At 34.9% G+C, this 20,814-nt stretch overlaps 2 protein-coding genes across 5 annotated transcripts; one reads left to right on the top strand and one right to left on the bottom strand.

Moving 5' to 3' along the window:
• Positions 1 to 1,466: 1,466 nt before the first annotated feature.
• LOC124305389 (WD repeat domain phosphoinositide-interacting protein 2) lies at positions 1,467 to 12,965 on the top strand. 4 transcript variants are annotated; one of them, XM_046764746.1, is made up of 11 exons: positions 1,467 to 1,736; positions 2,929 to 3,011; positions 3,095 to 3,261; positions 4,391 to 4,585; positions 4,671 to 4,787; positions 4,870 to 5,024; positions 5,234 to 5,401; positions 5,601 to 5,708; positions 5,939 to 6,039; positions 8,180 to 8,236; positions 10,335 to 12,965. In XM_046764746.1, exons 1-11 carry the CDS (start codon positions 1,600 to 1,602, stop codon positions 10,442 to 10,444), a joined length of 1,398 nt encoding a protein of 465 aa, XP_046620702.1. In that variant the 5' UTR covers positions 1,467 to 1,599; the 3' UTR covers positions 10,445 to 12,965. The 4 variants fall into 4 exon arrangements, with proteins under 4 accessions (XP_046620702.1, XP_046620701.1, XP_046620705.1 ...); XM_046764745.1 differs by having other exon boundaries at positions 8,180 to 8,242; XM_046764749.1 differs by lacking the exons at positions 8,180 to 8,236; positions 10,335 to 12,965 and adding an exon at positions 6,360 to 6,617.
• LOC124305386 (transitional endoplasmic reticulum ATPase TER94) lies at positions 12,449 to 19,955 on the bottom strand. The gene is made up of 13 exons (XM_046764741.1): positions 19,806 to 19,955; positions 17,921 to 18,280; positions 17,649 to 17,841; positions 17,206 to 17,440; positions 16,941 to 17,074; positions 16,139 to 16,387; positions 15,875 to 16,039; positions 15,614 to 15,736; positions 15,266 to 15,478; positions 14,841 to 15,149; positions 14,600 to 14,761; positions 14,357 to 14,511; positions 12,449 to 13,963 (listed from the first exon to the last, which is right to left on the bottom strand). Exons 1-13 carry the CDS (start codon positions 19,820 to 19,822, stop codon positions 13,873 to 13,875), a joined length of 2,406 nt encoding a protein of 801 aa, XP_046620697.1. The 5' UTR covers positions 19,823 to 19,955; the 3' UTR covers positions 12,449 to 13,872.
• Positions 19,956 to 20,814: the final 859 nt, after the last annotated feature.

Below are 20,814 nucleotides of genomic sequence, written 5' to 3'. Positions count from 1 at the left end.
ATATGGGAAAAGAATTCTAACAATAGAAATTGGAACGCATTAATTTGTACGAAAACAAATGATGTCGGAATATATTTATACATTGATTCGATAACGAGATAGTCGTGATGTGCTTCCTCATATTGTGTATACATATACATACGTGCACACGTGTCTGATAACGATCATACGCATGAATGTCATTGATTCGATATCGTGCGAAGATCATTTGTGACATATGTAGGTGTGCGCTACGTACAAACCAACTACACATACGTATCCATATGTATGAATTAATGTCCATCGCATGAAGTGGCAGTGTGTTGGCCAATAGACGGCATCGTTATATCTTGCCTTACAAAATCTATTGAGGCGGGAAGGTTTGATTTTTCAATACAAAACAATCGAGTATAAAATCCGTGGATGATCCTGCAAACTATCAAAAAATTCTGCGAGTCTCATTTAAATCGAAAGGGATCAGTTTTTATGCAGGGTTTTCTGTGAAGTCAAGCAATAATCAGGTAGTTTTATTTCGAATTTGTAGAAACATAATCTCAACATCATTAACTGCCCTGGGAAAAAAATTATTATGCAAATAAGTGGCAGATATGGATAGCATCAGGGTCAGGCTGCGGCACTGACAATAAAATATAATATTACTGCAACCGTCGCTGGCTGGCAAAAAGGATGGGATCTTTGCTGCATGGCTACAAGACATGCAGCTGGCTTTCCCGAGAAAGATAGCTCGGAGGCACTCGGTGGTGAAATACTGTCTCTCTTGCACCGGTACAGTCTTGAAAAAGCGTTTACATCGGACATCCGTGTCCTTTCGCACATGTTTCGCATGGGCTTTGTTTCGTTTAGACCTGGGGTGGCCAGCTGACGCAGTTGGTCCTGCCAGGCTACCCATTCCGGGGAAAAAGGTTGAAAGCCGACAAGCACCTACGTGACCGTCCCAGTCCCAAGGAACAATATAATCCCGAAATTTATGATTCACAAAGAAAATAGTTAAGTCCTAAGCCGAAAAATTCCTGTATCGAGGGAGTGCTTGCTATTGTGATTTCGTTCTGTTCGTGGAAGGTCTGGCGTTCGACCAGATTTCTCGAAGCAATCGGCCGGGGCTCTCAGAGGGCCCCTGGAATTTGGCGGACCGAAAGGGACCGCGAAGAATTACTGCCCACCCCTGGCTTAGACTCTCCCACGCATGCGCAGTAGTTGATAGAAGGAGACGACACTTTCATACCTATTATATAGAGATCAGTGTTCATACCACGCTATCTCTCTCTCCTGAAGCCCAGTCCCCCACCACGGCAGTGATCTTTCTAGTATTACTATATATATTTTTCATGGTCTCTGTTGCGCGCGCAGGCCAGCGGAAGACAATGAAAGAGAGAACGCGGTAAGACGAGGAGAAGCGAGATAGCAGCTAAGGGAACGACGGAACGCCATCTGATGTTTCAATTTCGTCGTTCCATGGTCAGCGAAGAATGTCAGCTGTTTCAGGTTCAATATGGATACGGAATAACAGTCCGACCAAGCGAGCGTACGTGTTTGGAGGGTAATTCTTCCAAGGTCGTATAATCCAACGAAAGTTATATCTAAAAGGCAGTCGTCTGATTTATGCAAAATCTAGCGCGCAACGTTGATGTGTTGACACAGGGATTTAAATACGGAATATCTGGACTCATGAACCTTGCAAGTCAAACCTCGGATCCTCAGAATGGTGTTTTCTTTGTTAATTTCAATCAAGATTGCACGTAAGTAAACAACTCGTAAATGCTAATGACCAACCTATTACGTATTATTTTATACCATATTCGTCACAGTCCCACGTCATCGTATCCACCTTCTTTAAGAATTACGAAATGCCTTCGAAAATCATTAACATCCAAATTTCGCCTTCGCTGGACCACAAACAGCGCGTAAACAGAACGCGTACGCGCGTATAGATATATGTATATCTATTGTGTATTTTTTTTTTATCATTTTCATTTTTCCTCGCAATATTATTATTAGATCACAATACGCACACTGGGGGAAAAAGGTGATAATTCATCACGACTTCTGTTATATTTTTATTAGTTTATTTTTGTTTTGTAATTTGCGAGACGAAAATAATCGTTCTATACGTCATGAAGAATTATCTTCCTGATTTGCAAAGTACAATCATCGTTCAACAGTGCTTAAAACCGTAATTCGTGAAACACGATGATGCAACAGTTTAGTGCAAAAACACGAAATATGCTTAGTGGTAGTATGCACATACACAAAGCTCGAGGCTATCTGTTTATCCTTTCTAATTTTTTCATTTCATCTATATTTTTTTTTCGATCTATTTATTATTGCCTGTTTTCATTGCTGTGCATCTAAATTTCTTTCCCATGTATAACTAATCTGCATTTTTATCAATTGTCATAAGAATAATTAAAGAAATGCAATGTCTGTTCATTCGTTATTGCTGAAGCTGCAGCCACAAATCTTGCGAAATACCATCGACCAATGGCATGACAGACTCAGAATACTAATGATCCTTTGTGTACTTTACCTCAGAGCTTTGAACATATGTCGAATACAGTGATGAACTTCTTGCACTGTTTAGTTATTTGTTACTTGCAATTATTATGACAGTTGATACAATTTTTCAACTTCATTACGTATCAAATTAAACACTTGACAAACACATTTTATTGTATATTAGTTTTTCTAGTTATGACCTTGTAATGGTCGTAAATTTTGACAAAATAATTGATAAATTAAATTCAAAATAAAAGAAAAGTAAAAATTTTGTAGCCTTAATTTTTATATTGTCAAATACAAACAATATGCCAATCTTCAGTACGAATTCCATCAACCTATTATTAGTACTTCGATAAATGGAAACAAAAAGTTGTTCATGTATTCTTTTCAAGTTATGTATAAGTAAATTAAATTATTTTATCAATTTATTAGATCCCTCGCAGTTGGCACGAAGTCTGGCCACAAAATCTTCTCACTCAACTCTGTTGATCACCTGGAAAAAATTTATGAAAATGGTAAGTAACACCTTTTTTTCAATCAAAGGTTGTTGAAGTAACTAAATTTTATTCAGTTGAAACTGTTCGGTAATTCTGTACAGATTCTGAAGACATATGCATTGTCGAGCGGCTGTTCAGCAGCAGTCTTGTGGCAGTGGTCAGCCTCTCCTCCCCCCGTAAGCTGAAAGTATGCCATTTTCGTAAAGGGACTGAAATCTGCAACTACAGTTATTCCAATACCATTTTGGCTGTGAAATTGAATAGAGCGGTTAGTAAATTTTATCCAAAGTAACGGTAAATATCTGGGGTAACTCTGTTATGTAATCTTATTATTATGTTTCTAGAATTTCTTTTATATTTGAAATTTCTAATACTGGAAAAAAAGAAATCTAAATTCTGCGTCTTTGAGAATAGTAAATTTTGCAACAAGGAGGGGAAAATGGTCTATTTCTAGTAATTGCCCTTCCCTATTGCACAACATGTTTTTTTCAACTAGTGCATGTATAGGTCCTTTTTTCTGCATGTAGGATACAATAAAATATTTATGTTTTATATTTGATTTGACTTATATGAATTAATCATAAGAATAATGATTGATACACAAAATCATTCAGTTTTATTAGATTGCTGATTACCTCCCTTGGTAGATAATGGATCTTACTTCTCTTAGGGATATTTCGAACTCATTACCTCTTTACGAAGATAATGAGGTAATGAACTCATTACATTTCTAAGAAGATAATTAGGTAATCGACTCATTACCTCCCTAGGGAGGTAATATCCATTAAGAGGTTTAAGATTAGGATTAAGATTACGATTAGGAGGAGGAAAATCCGTTACTCACTATCTCCCTGAGGAGGTTATATCCATTAAGAGGTTTAAGATTAGGATTAAGATTATGATTAGGAGGAGGAAAATCGATTAAGAGGTTTAAGATTAGGATTAAGATTACGATTAGGAGGAGGAAAATCCGTTACTCACTATCTCCCTGAGAAAATGATACGAAAGTGAAGCCCGCACTCGAAATGAGCAATTGTCCGTCCACATTACATGTGAGAAGAAAGGCCTATTTCATACATGTGTTAAAAATAGTACTTTATGCAACAATTGACGAAAACTGGTTTCGTCACTGATTGCATACAATATTTTTTATCATAAATGCATCGAAAATGATTTTACTGTGCTCTATACAACAAAATGCATGTGCGTAATGCTCTATATGATTCAAACTACGCAACAGCGCTGCAAACGGCCATTTTAGGCCCATGTTACAGGTATCTAAAATCGCGTTTTGGACGCATGTGTGATAAAAAATATTTTTTATGGATACTTTTTATTTTCTTGTTAATTTCTATGTACCTGTAGAAAAATTATCAGAATCCCTTTTTTGCATACAGAGACTGGTGGTATGTCTCGAGGAATCACTCTACATTCACAATATCAGGGATATGAAGGTGCTTCATACAATCCGTGACACACCTCCGAATCTCGCGGGACTCTGTACGCTCTCCATAAACAGCGACAGTTGTTACCTCGCCTATCCTGGCTCAAACACAATAGGAGAAGTACAGATATTCGATGCCATCAACCTTGTCAGTGGAATTTTTAAATCTTATTCACGTATGCCTGCTCCTCATGTTGCACACGTTCTGTAATTGCATTAAATTACTTTTCCAGCAAGCCAAGACGATGATACCAGCACATGACAGCCCTTTGGCAGCTCTTGCCTTTAATCCATCAGGAAATAAAGTAGCGACGGCTTCAGAAAAAGGAACTGTTATCAGAGTTTTCCATGTAAGCAATTCACAGCTTTCATTTTTCAGTAATTTTTTGTTCCTACTTGCAGTCTCATTTCTCTTGTTTATCGATTTTTAAGGTACACGATGGTGCTAAATTATTCGAATTTCGACGAGGTGTTAAGAGATGCGTATCTATCAGCAGCCTTGCATTTAGTATGGACTCTCTGTTTCTTTGCTGTTCGAGTAACACTGAAACTGTGCACGTTTTCAAACTTGAAGAACCAAAAGAAGCGTAAGTATTAATTTGCCTCTTTACATTAACATCTTCGTTTCACTTTTCTTATGTCACAGTATTCGTTTAAAGACTTGTGCAAAGATTTGTCGATTTAATGTCTGTACATTACCATTTTATTCAAACCAATTAATTTCTCCTTTCCACTGAATTTTCTAACTTGGGTGTAAAATCATTATTACTGCAATTTTCACCTGTTGGAAATCTAGACCAGCTTCAGAGGAAGTTCAAAGTTGGATGGGCTTTTTTACAAAAGCAGTATCAGCATCAGCGAATTATTTGCCATCTCAGGTAACTGATGTTTTCAATCAGGGACGTGCTTTTGCCAGCGTACATCTACCTTTCCAGGGACTGAGAAATGTTTGTGCCATCACTACGTAAGTTCTAACGTTAATGACTCTGATGAAACTTATCGCATTTCTACAATATGAAATGTGTTCATCAGGTTCTCCCAGTTTTCTATCTACGTAGAATTTTTCAGAACGATGTATCATCTGCAAATTGCGAGAAAATTAATGGAATTAACATATATCTATAGAATAATAACAAAAAATATATTCGTACTTTTGCAAATAGGATACAGAAAGTGTTGAGGCTATTAGTGGCCAGTGCAGATGGATATCTCTACGTTTATAATCTTGATATGGTAGAAGGGGGAGATTGCACTCTACTGAAACAGCACAGGTAAGTTGTATTTGTATTCATTTAACATTGTTTTTCCGTTACCTCGTATCTAGGATTTCTGTTCATTTGATTTCCTTTGTCGGAAGTCAAAATTTAAAGCATGAAGGTAAAATCCGAAAAATTATAAACTAGAAAAAAATGAAAATAAGGGATGGCAAGAAAAAAATAAGTCGTTTGTAAAAGTACAACGCTCAATTTTACATCTATGAAATGCTTTCAATTTTGCGCAGGCTGGACGGCAAGCCGGATGAAATAGATGGTCCAACCGTATCTACAACAGCATCTGCAACTGTAGAAACACCTGCGGCAGCTCAAACAGTACAAAACACAGGTATTTTTTACTACATGTAATCTGAATTTCATGCTTCACAGCTCGAGCTGCATGATATAGTGTTAAGTCCTACTTCCTCAAATTATTTTACATTCAAAAGTTACGTGTACTGCCAACAGTAAAAACTGGCATATAGTAAAATGCTTGAATCACGTAAAGTTCGATGACTGATTAGGTGTGTACATACAAGATAACATGTGTCATCAATTTTAATATTGTGGCCTTTCTGGAAACCAGGTCAACGCAAGGTCTGAGAATTCAATAACAAACGTGTCTAAAACTAATTGTCGTACCGAAAACGTGTTATTCCTTTGGATTAGATACGATACAATTGCAGCACATCCTACTTTGTTGACAATTGATTTAAATGCTGCAAATTGAAGGAATCAAATACCCTATCAGTCATTTTATGTTATTTGCTGTACCTACAGCGTAACAATGAAAATGGCTGATTTGCAATCAGTCAAGAATTCAACGTGAGAGAAGCGCAGACAGATTAGGTAAATCGAACCTCTTCTGTTATTTTTTTGCCATACAATATATACGAAATATACACAACTTGGAGAAGTAACGTGTTTCTTTCTGTTTTTCTTTTCATTTTTTTTTTAAATTCTTTTATGCATGACTGTTTTATGGTTCAAAATATTTTCTAACTTATCGTTTGATGTTCATCATTATTGTTTACTTCTTTATTTAGTGAGATTTATGAGTTGAATTTTTTCTTTTCGTTATCTAATACCGAATCGAATTAATATTCATCATACACAGATACTTGACTCAACACAATGTCCTGAAGTTGAAAAATTGTGATTTTATGTGTCAGAGTTTGAAAGGTACGTTTTCTGTTTAATTTATTAGGCCGTCGATATTGTTCCTGAGTAAAAACACCTACATCAATATTAAAAACAGCAGCCCTTTATTAGTAATGAATTCGGACGTGTTATCACTGTTATGAAACTGATTTGATATTTGCACCACATAACTTTAAGGTCAAGTGTGATGGATGGAGAGAGAAGAAGCAATATCCTATCCCACTTATTCTCCAATTAGTTAGAAATCCAGCCAAGTAGTTTGACGCTTCTTTGTCACCATTTTCTCGCTATTTTATTTTTATGAACCATCTAGTTATTTCAAGTGCACCATTGATTTTCTCACAAAGGTGTAACGACACGAAGAAAAATATTTGTCGTTATTGTATTCAGTGATCTGATAATCATTTGACCAATTTTTTTTAATTCTAGCCGCCTCTAGGAAATGCTTGCCAATTCAATTGATATATTTTAATTTTCCTTCATAATTTAAGCTGTAAAATTTACGAATCCTCAAGTCTTTTGCGTACTAATTTATCATCCATCAATTGTATACCTGGTAAAGTTGATTTCACAAATGAGCAATTTCAGTGTTTTATCACCAACATTTTACTGGAGAGAAAAAACTAGGAGAATCATTAGAATGTGCATAAATTTCTTCCGTTTACGGATAGTCAGTTATTATTTAGTTTATAGTAATGAACGTGTCATTTAATGATTTATTTAGTGACAAAAAACCGTAATAAAACTGTGATGTAAGTTTTTCGATATGCATAACTTGAGAACGTTTCACATTTTCTTCAGTGAATTGCTCATAATATTAAGATTAGGTAATTGAATCTAACAGTTGTGTATGTCTGTAGTATCCTAATGGTGACTATTTTTCCATTCTGTCCACTGATGATCATTAGTTTTTGGTATCTTTGAACACCTGAACAAAAATTAATCTAGCATAGGTGAAGATATTTTGAACCGTACATTGGCGTAGTCGAGCATGTTGTTATTATTTCACTGGTATAAAGATATACGTACAGCGAACATAGAATACAACAGAATTAGAATTTGCAAATTGGTAGATTTGAGAAATTTTTATGTTCACATATTTATTCTTAGTATGGATTTTGTTGCTTCCTCCAACGATGATCAAAAAGCTACTAATCGATAACCTTCTATATTGCGAATTATCTTTTAGCGATTGAGAAATGTTAAATTCTACAGCCTTCTAGCCCCCTTACGAGACAGACGATCTCTTGGGGGATAGAGAACTTCAGTTTACCACACTTGATGTATATATACATATATATTTTTTTTCTTTTTATTATCTACGGAAGGCTGCATAAATAGCTACGCGGGTGCATTGCGCGGCCGCTCGCCAGACGCCATGTCAGGTACTGGTATGTCCTCTTTCTCCCCCACTTCTCACTTTCTTATTACATTATAATATGGTTATCAATATTATCATTCATACCACCTCGTGTCCTCTCTCTTCGTCTCACTGTACATTCATACTTCGATATGCTTACCTTGGCCAAGTGCTCATCGATCCCATAGCTGTGACACATATTTGAATATCGTCCGACGAATACTAAACTGAGAAAGCTGAAATTTCACGATTAGTTAAGTTCTGAACAATATTTTTGCAACAGTAACACTAAATAACGATGTATTAAGAATTACACCTGTACTTGAGAAATATAGCATGTAGTTTCAATTTGATATTGCAAATATTAGGAGATAAAAAAAAAACTATCCTTAATTATTAGGCTACAATAAACTATTAGCTGCTTGTATTTTTGCGTTAAATGTTGTAGATTTTTTAACGGTATATTATATGTACAATATCGCTTAATGCTGTGCTTTGAAACAGAAATGAGAAAATGTAGTAAAAGAAAATGAAACCACCTGTAGAAAGTATAAACTCTGAGTAAATAACTGGTCTAGGAGAATATTAAGATTTTTTGTGTCCCTGTATGCTTTTCTTTGATTGAGGATGCAGTGGAGTAATCACGAATTCTATCAAGTATCTCAGTATTATTATAATTATTATTGTTATTATTATTATTACTATTATTTCTTTCCTACCCATGAATTGTTCAATTTCTCTTGCACTTTTTCTTTTCTTTCAATTGCTAACGCATAATCGAAATCGAATTAAAAATGCACTACACTGTCAGTTTGAAAGCTTTGAACAATTTTCGGATTGTTGTTGCTTCTGATTAAATTATTATTAATGTCAGTTCCAGTTTTTGTTTTTTTTGCATGGAATTACGTAATTACATTCAATGATATTCTGACGAAGTGTGGTCCAGCAAATACTTCACAACATTTCTCCAGCCAATTCAAACGAATCAATCCCATATCGAGATACAAACCACTCGCATATAATACAACATGTAACAACATTTTACACCAGATAACAAAACATCATATACGTTCATACGATAACAGTAAGAAACAAAAAAAATTTCGAAAAAGGCAGTAACACCTATAGATGTCTTGTCATTCATTAGAGACACTCTATAGTTTAAAATGTAAAAGATATAGATTTTTGTATAAGTAAATATTAATTACAGCTAATTTATGTTCACTCTAAAGGTATTTATATTTTATCTGATCATTATATACATTGTATCATTACCCCGAGTATTTGTTGATATCTTGTTATTTTTTTTACATCAAAAGATAAAATTTTTACATCATGTCATCTTGATTTATTATTTTCATATATTCTCTCCCTTTCACATTAAAATACATTAACTGCATACGATTATCCGAATATTTTTGCGATAGATATATCTGATGAAAATTCGAGGAAAAATTCTCATTCGATTATTAAGAATAACAATAAAACAACCAAAGTGAAAAACTGATAATAAAAATTTTGCACGATTGCATGATTGGTTATTTAGTTAATTTATGTACTTGTATATTTTTCTGCATCGTATCTAATGTATGTGAATGATAAAGGGGAGAGAGACCTCGTTTCACAACATGCGATCAATTTTTCCATCAATGTGCGCTATTAATTTTTCGAAAAAATATCATTTCCTGGATTTTCATACACCCTGATTTATGCAAAACAATAAAAAAAATTATCTGTTTTCATCAATTGTACTGGATACATGAACTGTGATGATTGTATTATTGAATTCTGCAAAACCGTCTACACGTTTATTAAAAAGTTCTAAAACTGTTGCAACTAATTTATTTTTTTTTTTTTGTCCATCCATCCAGCCAATACATTTGTTCCACGTGGTACTTGACATGCATTCGATTGTACTACATCAATATATAACACATATGTACAAAATGCCTCCATAATTATTGACAAAATTATTGTCTGTTCCAATATTTTTGTCTTTAAACCTACTCACATGCACATGTTATATGATCACACCGTCACGCACAATTTAATCCACATGTCGCAAATATCTGAAGCTTGGATCATGAAAAAAGAATAAATAAATTAATAATAATCGTTTGTAGACTCAGAAAAGTTTCACGAGATGGTAGCTGCTACGGAAAGTCCACCCAAGGGCGGTTTTCGTTTGGATGACGACACCGAGTTTCCACCGGTCACACAAAGGACTGATTGAAAACTATCTTTGACATATCTTTAAGGGATTTTGTAATGATAAAATAATTCAACACGTGGAACATGGATAAGTCTGTGTCGATACATACAGCTTTTTGAAAGTTTTCCAGGTTTTTCTTTGATTAAATTTGTCTAGCTACTCCATTAATAGAAGCCATGTTATTATTTTCTTCTGATATATTTTTGTAAATCAATATTACATCTCTAATTGTTTTCCATTGGAGAAAATTTAATGAACGATGAAATATTCTTGTGCAGTGGATTGTGTTAAACAAGAACAAGGTTTCGCCGTCTCTCGGTTACGGCTTATAAACGTATTTACAACTTTTTTTTTTTTATAAATTGAAGAATGGCTGAGTATATTGGCATAGATTTACTCTATTGAAAATAATAACGAAAATGAGGAAAAAAGAAACAATGAGCACAGTGGACCACATTCTCATATTTTAAAACCGCAGGCGAACGATAAAAAAGCCTTTTTAAACATACGTTGACATCTGTTGAAGCAAAAATACAAAGACAAAATTTATCAAAAATACATACCTTAAAAAAGTATAATTTAAATCATTATCAGTAGTATGTAAAGAGAGATAAAGGTCAATAGATAGTAAAGGTCATAAAAAGAAATGAGTTTTTAAGGTGTATCAAAATTACTATCGGTTCCACATACATACAATTTTTCTCTCTCTCTCTAGTTTATTATATTTTAGTTTTTTTTTTCGTAAACAAAAAAAAAATAAATAATGAATAAATCAATAAAAACGAAAAAAATCACAAATAAGAAATAAAAAATTGGTGCCAATCGTAGACCTACTTGGGGATATGAAGTCGATCATATTTTTCGATTATTAATTTTATTTTACATCATTACGTAGAAACACTGTGTTTACTGTGTGTAACTGTAATATCCGTATGTCACGAAATGACGGACCTATGCATCTCGATTTATTGTAACTAGTGGTTAATAGACGGGAGCATTCGGTGTGTCATTTGCCAGGCCAGTGTAATGGAAGATCTACGATAATTTGAGACAGTTTTATACTAATTTAAGTCTTGTTTGGTAGTTTTAATTTTATAAACATAATTACGATTAAATTAATTCAAAAAATATATAATAAAAAGGAGTTTAAAAAAAAAAAAGAAAAAACGAATAACGATTGTAAATACAAAAAAAAAGCTTACGTATTAATATTGTTGTGTATAATTTCGTACCAATACATGTATGAGCACGCTAGCAAATTGTAGCTAATTTTTATTTTTACTTGTTAAGATTACCTCATCTATAGGTACATAGGATATCATTATGTATCTTGTGGTTTTAATCAGAGAACTCTAGGCATATTTAATGTATTAGTTGAGTATTATAGTGATGATAATAATCGTGATGAACTATTTTTTATTTTTTTTTCTCATCCTGGATCATGGTATTTGGATCTACCATATTCAGTGCTGTTGTGAGGATGTGCATATTAATATTATCATTGTTCATATCTACTATAACGAATCACGTGTAATGTAATTATTTTTCACTGCGAATAAAATTTAAACGTTAAGTAAAACAATTTTTGAATAAAAATTATCTCAAACGCATGTCGTCAAGATATTTGTATGTGAAATACATGTAAGAATCCGAATGATGGACAGTTTTTTGTCTTCTTCTAATCGTTGTCGTTATTATAACATGATAATGAATGTGTTCATATGAGAATAAGATTAATAATAAGATGGGTAATATTCATAACAACAGCGTTAGTTCACCACCAACAATTCGCTACAGAATTGATTTATTTTTGTTTCTCTTCCAGAGGAACATACAACAGATCATAACAGTCGACAAGACAATACGGATTGCTGAGAACTGGAACGAAATGTGGGATAATAATTTTTTCTCCGTTATAATTGGAAACAAGTGCATTTTTAAATAATTTTGTTTCATCCATTTTTTATTTTGCTTCCTCTAATTTTATGCAGCAGTACAAAAGGAACTCGCTTATTCAAAATTTCGTTATTTTATTACACCGTAACACGAAATTACTTCAAAAAACACTCACGGAGGAGGAGAAAAAGAATGAGAGAGAGAGCGAGATGGAAAACATATCAATGATAATACACTCTTAGTGCAATCTCAGTTTTAATCAATAATTATAATAATATAATGTAAAAGTTTTAAACATACTAGAACATGTGTAAGTATGTGTACAAGATGGAACATTTATGATCATATACCTATGAAAGTATCAATATACTTTTGTATCTTACGCTGCCAATTTTCCATAGTTTTTGTATTTCACGTCTATGTTTCTTGATCAAACTATACTCGAGAAGCCGAAGTTATTGTGGACTTATTCCTATTCACAGAGTAGCAGGTAATTTCATCTTTCATGCAATTCATGTATGAATCACAAAGCTCGGTGAATTTTTAATCTCGAATAAAAGAATTTATTCGATTTTTTGTTTATTTGCCAATAAGCGGTACTTGCGCTATCAACAAAATATTGGTACAGAGATGTGTAAGAAATTATCTTTCATTTAAAAAACCAAGATGTTTCACTCAGGGTAACAAAAAAAAAACTTAGGGATCTCCTTCCTCTCAGAGGCAAAAGGATTCTCGTGTAGAGTTCAGCCACATTGCAATGCAAAATCTACGCCAGTTACAATTGAACCCTGGTATTTCATTTTGGAAATGATTCATCTTATAACAAGAGTAGCAAATGTGGTGGTTGTACATGAAAAAAGGGTCTATCAATTATCGTTTACTTCGATTTTAAGTAGTCCGCCTGCTTCTTTGTTTAATTGTAAGCCAGCATAAACGGCGAGTTATGGTATGATTTAGTACAATTTCCGAATAAAATAAAACTGCGAGTAAGAAATTTGCCAAAGTTTGATGAATGTGAGTGAAAACTTACAAATTCTCGTCTTCGTTGTTCTTTTTCGCAAATTTTTTAATACTCTTGACCATCGTCATGATTCGCACTTTTGTAAAAGATTTCGGATACTAGATACACCTGATGTAAAGTAGCATGGCGTAACATTATTCCTCCTTTCGTTACAAACTCTATATGAGGAAGTTTTTGTATGTTTATTATTCAATTAAAATTCTGAGTTTCTTTCAATGTTTGTTCTTCTTTCTCTTTACCATGTAATACATAAAATCTTTCATAATGCATATTTCAATTACAATAAATCTTAACCTACTGATATACATTACATAAAATTTTATTCGCTTCAATTAATTTAGTTTTTTATTTGTTTTTTATTTTAACCATTCCAATCAAATTTTAATTAACTTCATCTTTTACTCAGGCTTTCCACCAACTATGGGAAAAAGATGTTACCTTGAGCTAATATATGTGTATGTAATCGATGTATGCAAATATAGACCCTTTACACATGTACTCAACGAGAGATGAGATACGATTAAATGAAGACTTAGCTATATAGATCATCATCACCGTCATCTTGGAACGTGGGGTCTCCCTGCGTCGTGTCCTGCGTACCTCCTGTGCCGCTTTGCGGGAATCTAGGAGAAAAACAAAACCAAGTTAAGTTGTTATGAGAAAGTAATTTCTTCTATGAAACATAAGCTGTAGCAAATTGTTTGATGATTCGGTGTAAAATTTGTCATAGACACAAAAGATGTACAGAATATTCCATAATTATTGATTGTGTCAAGAAAAACACCTATGCGTTTAATATACCAATCTGATAACATCAATTTTGTAAGACACGAGTTACCTGATTTTCGGTTGGAAAAACTATGAGTTGAAGAAAATTAACGCAAGGGTAAAATTATTTGGTCAAATCTTTACACGAATAAACAGTTAAATAGAAAGATATACTATTGGGACCTTTGATAAATTGTTTAGGCAAAAATAAAACTCTTCAGCTATATAGCTTAAGTGGTCTTGCTCACCTGAAGTTCGTTCCGAATCCTCGAGATTGTTGAAGGGTCTGAGCAAACATTTCGTACTTACGAATGTCATTGTCAGATACTGAACGACGCGCAAACCTCATAGCTTCTTCAAAGTGAGCTCTGGTGATTTCAGGTACGGGATCATCCTCGTCCATCTGTGATGTGAGATATATTTTCTTACAAGAATGAAATAGATAAATGCAAGGGGAAACAGAAGCCTGTAACAATATTAACAATACTAACGTCCATGGAAACATTCGGGTTTGCAGCACGTTCTCGTTCGCGACGTATTTCTGACTCGATACATTGCCTAATCGCCAATTTGCAAGCCCTTTGACAAACCTCGGTAAGATCAGCACCGGAGAAACCGTGCGTTACCTTAGCTATGTAGGTCAGGTCGACATCCTAGTACAGAGAAACATGGATAAGAATTTGCAGGGCTATGGTCCACGCATAGTGCCCTCTTATCCTGTGATCGACGCACCTTGGCAACAGGGGACTTGCGTAGATTAGCTTTGAAGATTGCTTCTCGTGACTTTTCGTCCGGTAGAGGGATGTAGATCAACTGATCGAGACGACCTGGTCGTAAAATAGCTGGGTCAATGATGTCAGGCCTATTTGTTGCTCCGATGATGAATACATTTTTCTTGGCACCCATTCCGTCCATTTCAGTAAGTATCTGATTTATCACACGGTCAGCCGCACCTCCAGCATCACCGACAGTTCCGCCACGTGACTTAGCGATTGAATCCAGTTCATCGAAGAACAATACACATGGAGCCGCTGATCTAGCCTAGTGTTGCAAGATATCAAGTATTGAAATAAATTCGAATTTTGGAACACGCGCTTTTTCATTTGCTCATAACTTGAGTTGAGAATTATTCACCGAATGTTAATAATCAGATGTACCTTGTCGAAGACATCTCGCACGTTTGCTTCAGATTCACCAAACCACATGGTTAACAATTCTGGTCCCTTAACCGAAATGAAGTTAGCTTGGCACTCGTTAGCAATAGCTTTGGCCAAAAGTGTTTTACCACAACCAGGTGGTCCATAGAATAAAACTCCCCTCGATGGCTGCATACCAAACTTCAAGAACTTGTCTGGATGTTCAACAGGATACTGGAATTTGAAGAAAACAGGCACTTTATTGATGAGTGAATTGACTTTCAGTGACCGAATTGTTAAAATGAGATAACTCGATGCACGCTCATAAGGTGTTTATAACTTGGGAATTTAATTGACTTTATTACTGACCTGAACCAACTCTTGAAGTTCCAGTTTGACGTTTTGCAGTCCGCCGATATCTTCCCACGTAACTGTAGGTACTTCCACAATCGTTTCACGTAATGCACTGGGACTACTTTTGCTCATCGCATACTGAAGATTGTAGGAAAAGGAAAAAAAATATTAATTACAAGTGAAATTAAGTTATTCAAAGGTTGTCGAAAACAAATTACTGCTGTGTCTAATTTCGTGTGAATCGAAGCCTAGAGAAAATAGTATTTATTCATTTACCTTGAAGTTTTCCATTGTGACAGCAAGAGAGGAGAGAACCTCGGCATCGATCTGGTCATCCTCTAAATCAATCAGATCCATCTTTTCTCGAATCTGTTGAAGGGCAGCCTCAGAGCACAATGAGGCTAGATCAGCACCGACATGACCGTGAGTCTCAGCGGCAATCTGAAAGAAAATGACAGTGTCAATATAAGTGTCAACAAATGGTATAAAACAAAATGTCATTTTTATTTGATAAAAAAAATCCAAATTAACATAACTGACCTCTTCTAATTCGACATCATCGGCTAGTTTCATATTTTTGGTATGAATACGTAAAATTTCAAGACGTCCAGTTGCGTCGGGAATACCTATGTCAATTTCCCTGTCAAATCGTCCGAAACGACGAAGAGCTCCGTCAATGCTGTTTGGTCGATTTGTCGCAGCCATTACAATAACGTGGGAACTTTGTTTCATACCATCCATCAGCGTCAGCAATTGTGAGACGATACGTCTCTCCACCTCTCCATGGGTCTGGTAAATAAAATGTCACAAAATTATAAATCTAAATTGTAACATGATAAATCTGCGAAAAATGCTGAATTTTTTTTCTTTTCTATGCAATGTGTCTACTACAATCAAGTAATCAGATTCCACGACTAGTTCCAGGACAATAGGATTATGAATTTTCAGGATAGGATACAGAGGATGGTTACATGTTGAATCATAAAATTTATATAGCAGTTTATATACAGAGTGAGTTGCTATCGACTGCATAATCCGTCATACGTTAAAATTCAACGCATCAGGACACGTATTACAAATGATATGTCACAGTTACAAACAAAAATATATTACATCAACTTTTTCAAGATAAATCAAAATATTTCATGACTTTTCCAGAACTAAAGGAGCAATTTGTGTTTTCCAGGATAATTCCAAGATTTAAGGATATTTCAGGAGCAGTAGACACCTTGTCTATGATCAATAACACGTATTTGAACAATCACCAAATTTATAGACTTAGAGGGAAAAGAGCAAAGTCACTAACTGTCCATATCACGTTTGAATACAGTATTTTACTAACCTTTTCACGCTTGGGAGCGATAGCATCCAACTCATCGATAAATATGATGGCTGGTGAATTTTTCTCAGCCTCCTCAAACGCCTTTCGCAAATTGCTCTCGGACTCACCAGCAAGTTTGCTCATAATCTCAGGTCCTATCGATATGAGAATAAAAGATTTAATTATATGCATGTGACTTGAACATTAAATCCCATTCAAAGATGCTCGTAGAATAGTGCTGAGAGTTACATCAAAGCATTTATAAACCAATTCGCAATATGATTACCATTAATAAGGAAGAAAAAGGCGCCAGTTTCGTTTGCAACTGCACGTGCAATGAGGGTTTTTCCCGTTCCCGGTGGTCCATAGAGCAATATACCGCGCGGTGGTTTGACTCCGATTGCTTTGAAGAGGGACGGGTGCCGCAGTGGTAGCTCTACCATTTCTTTAATTTGAGCCAACTGCTTGCGAACACCACCAATATCATCATAGCCAACAGCATTGAGAGCTTCCTCTTCTTCCTGCAAATTGACAGCGCACGGAGAATAATTGGAAGCATTGTAAGATGCACTAACACCGAATATTAACATCTTGGACGATTGAAAGTTAAGTCACTCGGGTGTAGAAAGTGCTTTATGTAGCCATTGATGTTTACACATTTTATGCTTTAGCTAGTTAAATTTATCTGCAATAAAAACATTATAATCAAATTATAAATTAAGTACACACCTCTCGCTTGATTGGATCTCCCTCGCAATGTATCACTGTATCCGGAGCAACGATACAATACGGGCCTGGATCAGTCTCAACTACTTTAAATTCTACGGCGCGCATTCCTCCGCGTACGATGAAGTTGTCATCTTTATGGATTGGGCGATATGCCTCAAGGAAGTATGGTTTCAAATACACCTCGAACAAATTTCTGGCAAGAAAAAATTATTTGAGTTAGTAAGAATGCCAACAGACCAATAAGTGTGTATAAAAGTTTTCAAATATCTCACCCAGTAAGACCTTCGACAGTGTCGTCCATGGGTAGAACATGGATACGTTTGCCATATTTAACATCCGGGCAAGCTTGAACGGATACAACGTCGCTAAGTCTGACACGCAGATTGTTTCTGACGACACGGTTCATATGTATCTTCTCATCTGGACATGTGTCGTCTGATAGTACGATGCACACGGTTTCCTTGCGCCTTTTTCCTTTCAAAAGTACGGTGTCACCGCGAAACAATTGTAGCTCATCCATTTTTTCCTGCGAGAGGCCGACGACTGAATTGTCATCATTGATCGCCTCTGCCACCAGAAGCCTGTTTGGCCTGTCCTTCTTGCGCAAAATCGCAGTCGCGAGATCATCTCCACTAGAATAATAGTAAGGTAAAAAATTAAGTAAATATTGCCAATTCTTTGTAGATGGTTTAGTATTGCTCGGTATATTATCGTACTTTGCAAATATTGTTTTCAACAGTCAGACGTAATTGGAAGTTGGAATAAAAAATGGCAATATGTGAAAGGTGTCCCAATCATAATACTGACTATATTCTCAAGATACTTCAATACTCTAAGACTTTTGTCTACAATCAAATTTCATTATGTGTATATTTATTATTTAATTTGTGTCTGCCCGTTATGAAGAGATTGTATTCCTAATAGGTTCTAAGTTTTTGAAACTGACTTTCATTTCTCTACCTTGAGCACATTGTTCTAAAATAATTCTAATGATTAATATAAATTACAGTAAGATATAGCAATCAGTAATACACATTTCCAATCCCATCGTGCAATTGAAAGTAAATACTTTATGCATGTCATGGAGTTTAAAATAGAAATGATTTTTCTTCCGATCAGTGCGTCAGAAGTGGGGAAAATAGCTGAAGCCATAAAAAACAACTTTAAATAACATACTACAAAATCGGCGAGTTTTAACAGGTTTTGAGAAACAGATACTCTGTGATCTTTAGAATTTAATTTATTTTAGAATGACTAAAAAGTGGACTCAAAATTGATTACTTTCAATATAACATGTCATCATCAAGATGAGACTCACACAATGGTATCACAGATAAGTATAAGGTCAGATAAAAAAATTTGGGACCAAGAGCAATAATAGAAAAAAATTCAATATGAGTCTATTTTTTTTTCTACTTTCAGGGTAGGAAACGAAATAAGGCAAGTATATACAGACAAGATTCTAGGTATTTTAATACTAAATAAAAAGTTATTCCGACGTGAATATACAATACATCCTTTAAGGACAAATTGCAGAAAGGTTGAAAAATGTTAACTATCATAATAAATGATCAAAGTGATCGTCGAGTAGTAATTGCAGCAATTGTGATAACGTAGGTTATTATAACAGTAATATTAACAGGAATAATAATAACAATAATGACTGTGAAACAGGATTGAATATACGAGCAATTTGACAATGAGAAATACGTAGGAATTCCAAAACTGTATTAATGACTTCCTAGTTAGTCTCTGTCCACTTGAGCTTAATTTTTTGTCATGTCAAATTTTTGTTTCATCGAAAAATCCTTTGTCATGTTACGCCTGCTGTGCGGCCATGATCGCACGGTCCGCAGGTGTAAATAAGATAAATGGGTATAAAACGGCACGAAAATAAGCAAAGATTTAATCCGTATTGTGAAATAATGAATACCTTTACAAAGAGCCGGGCGAATTGTGAGAATAGAAAGTATAAGAAATTCGTTAAACTTGAGTCGGCGTCGACATGATGACAACGTAAAATTTGGAAGCGTAGAGGCCGTGAATTGAGGGTATTGGAAAAAATAGTAACCGATCGGATGATATCGTGTACATATTATCGAAAATACAACCTACTGAAACCGGATTTAATACCATTGTATTATTCAATAAGCTTACCTCTTAGGATCACTCATATCTTATTTTTTTTTAATAAACTTGGGAAAAAAATGCAAACGTTACAATCACGATCCCCCTTCGCAACTAACACGAGTCACAGACAGCCAGCTAACCCAATGAACATCTTCCACTCACATCTGTCATGGCCGCTTATTCGCGTTCGCGAACCCATCTCAAATTGTTCCTATATTCGATTCTGCACAGTCATATAACTTTCATCAAGTTTTATAACGCAATTGCAATTTTTGGATTTGTTTTACTCCGGTGAAATCCCGAACTGACTATTCAGAAACTGTGATTAAACATTTTTCATAGTATTCGGTAATCGAATATTGCATATTCGCAGTAATTCTGTTCATGAGAGGTTGAAAACCGATGAATATGATTAATAGGTTTATCTTGTAAGTCGTGTAATATCCACCTTTAATAAGCACACATCTGCCTATACGCGTGCTTGATCAAAAATAGAACAATCTGAAAAACAGTGCAAATAATCACCGGAGCACTTCAGAAAAATTCATATTAATTATGTCTCATACGTGGAATGACTGCAAGCCGAATTCGCGGTAATTACTGGCGGTAACCAATCATTCGTTGACTTTCGTTAAATTTCGTAGCGGACAGAAAAAAAAATCATTGGTCATTGGCTATAACTCGTTTCGTGTCACAGCCACGCAGTTCAGTGTCGTTACTGATGCCGCACGTCATTTTATACCTTATTGTTAGAGCAATGAGCATATTGTATCTGTGTTATATACGTACACATGCTCTAAGTATTATGTATGTACGTAAAGTGTGTACATACACGATCATTAGGTTACAATTATCGTTTTATAAACTACCCGCCAATTAAATGCTTCGTTTTTTATAGGTATTAGTTGAGAAGCTAAACAAACGCACTCATTCAGGTCATATTTATTGTATATTGGAAAACTGGGTACAGCTTCAACAATTCTCATACATCTACAGTAAAACCTGATGCGATTTATCGAAATCTGGAAATTTGAAC

Source organism: Neodiprion virginianus, chromosome 5, assembly GCF_021901495.1.
Source record: "Neodiprion virginianus isolate iyNeoVirg1 chromosome 5, iyNeoVirg1.1, whole genome shotgun sequence".
In the NCBI taxonomy this organism is placed as follows: domain Eukaryota; kingdom Metazoa; phylum Arthropoda; class Insecta; order Hymenoptera; family Diprionidae; genus Neodiprion; species Neodiprion virginianus.
Note: the sequence above shows the minus strand (reverse complement) of the source record. Positions and strands in the feature narration are given on the sequence as shown.

Coding starts and splice junctions, on each gene's coding strand:
- LOC124305386 (XM_046764741.1), bottom strand. Junction 17,441..17,648: donor GAGATCCAATCAAGCGAGAG/GTGTGTACTTAA, acceptor GTCAATTTGCAG/GAAGAAGAGGAAGCTCTCAA. Junction 17,075..17,205: donor CTTTTTCTTCCTTATTAATG/GTAATCATATTG, acceptor TCATATCGATAG/GACCTGAGATTATGAGCAAA.
- LOC124305389 (XM_046764745.1), top strand. CDS start 1,600: ATGCAAAATCTAGCGCGCAACGTTGATGTGTTGACACAGGGATTTAAA. Junction 3,012..3,094: donor GGAAAAAATTTATGAAAATG/GTAAGTAACACC, acceptor AATTCTGTACAG/ATTCTGAAGACATATGCATT. Junction 4,788..4,869: donor CTGTTATCAGAGTTTTCCAT/GTAAGCAATTCA, acceptor TCGATTTTTAAG/GTACACGATGGTGCTAAATT.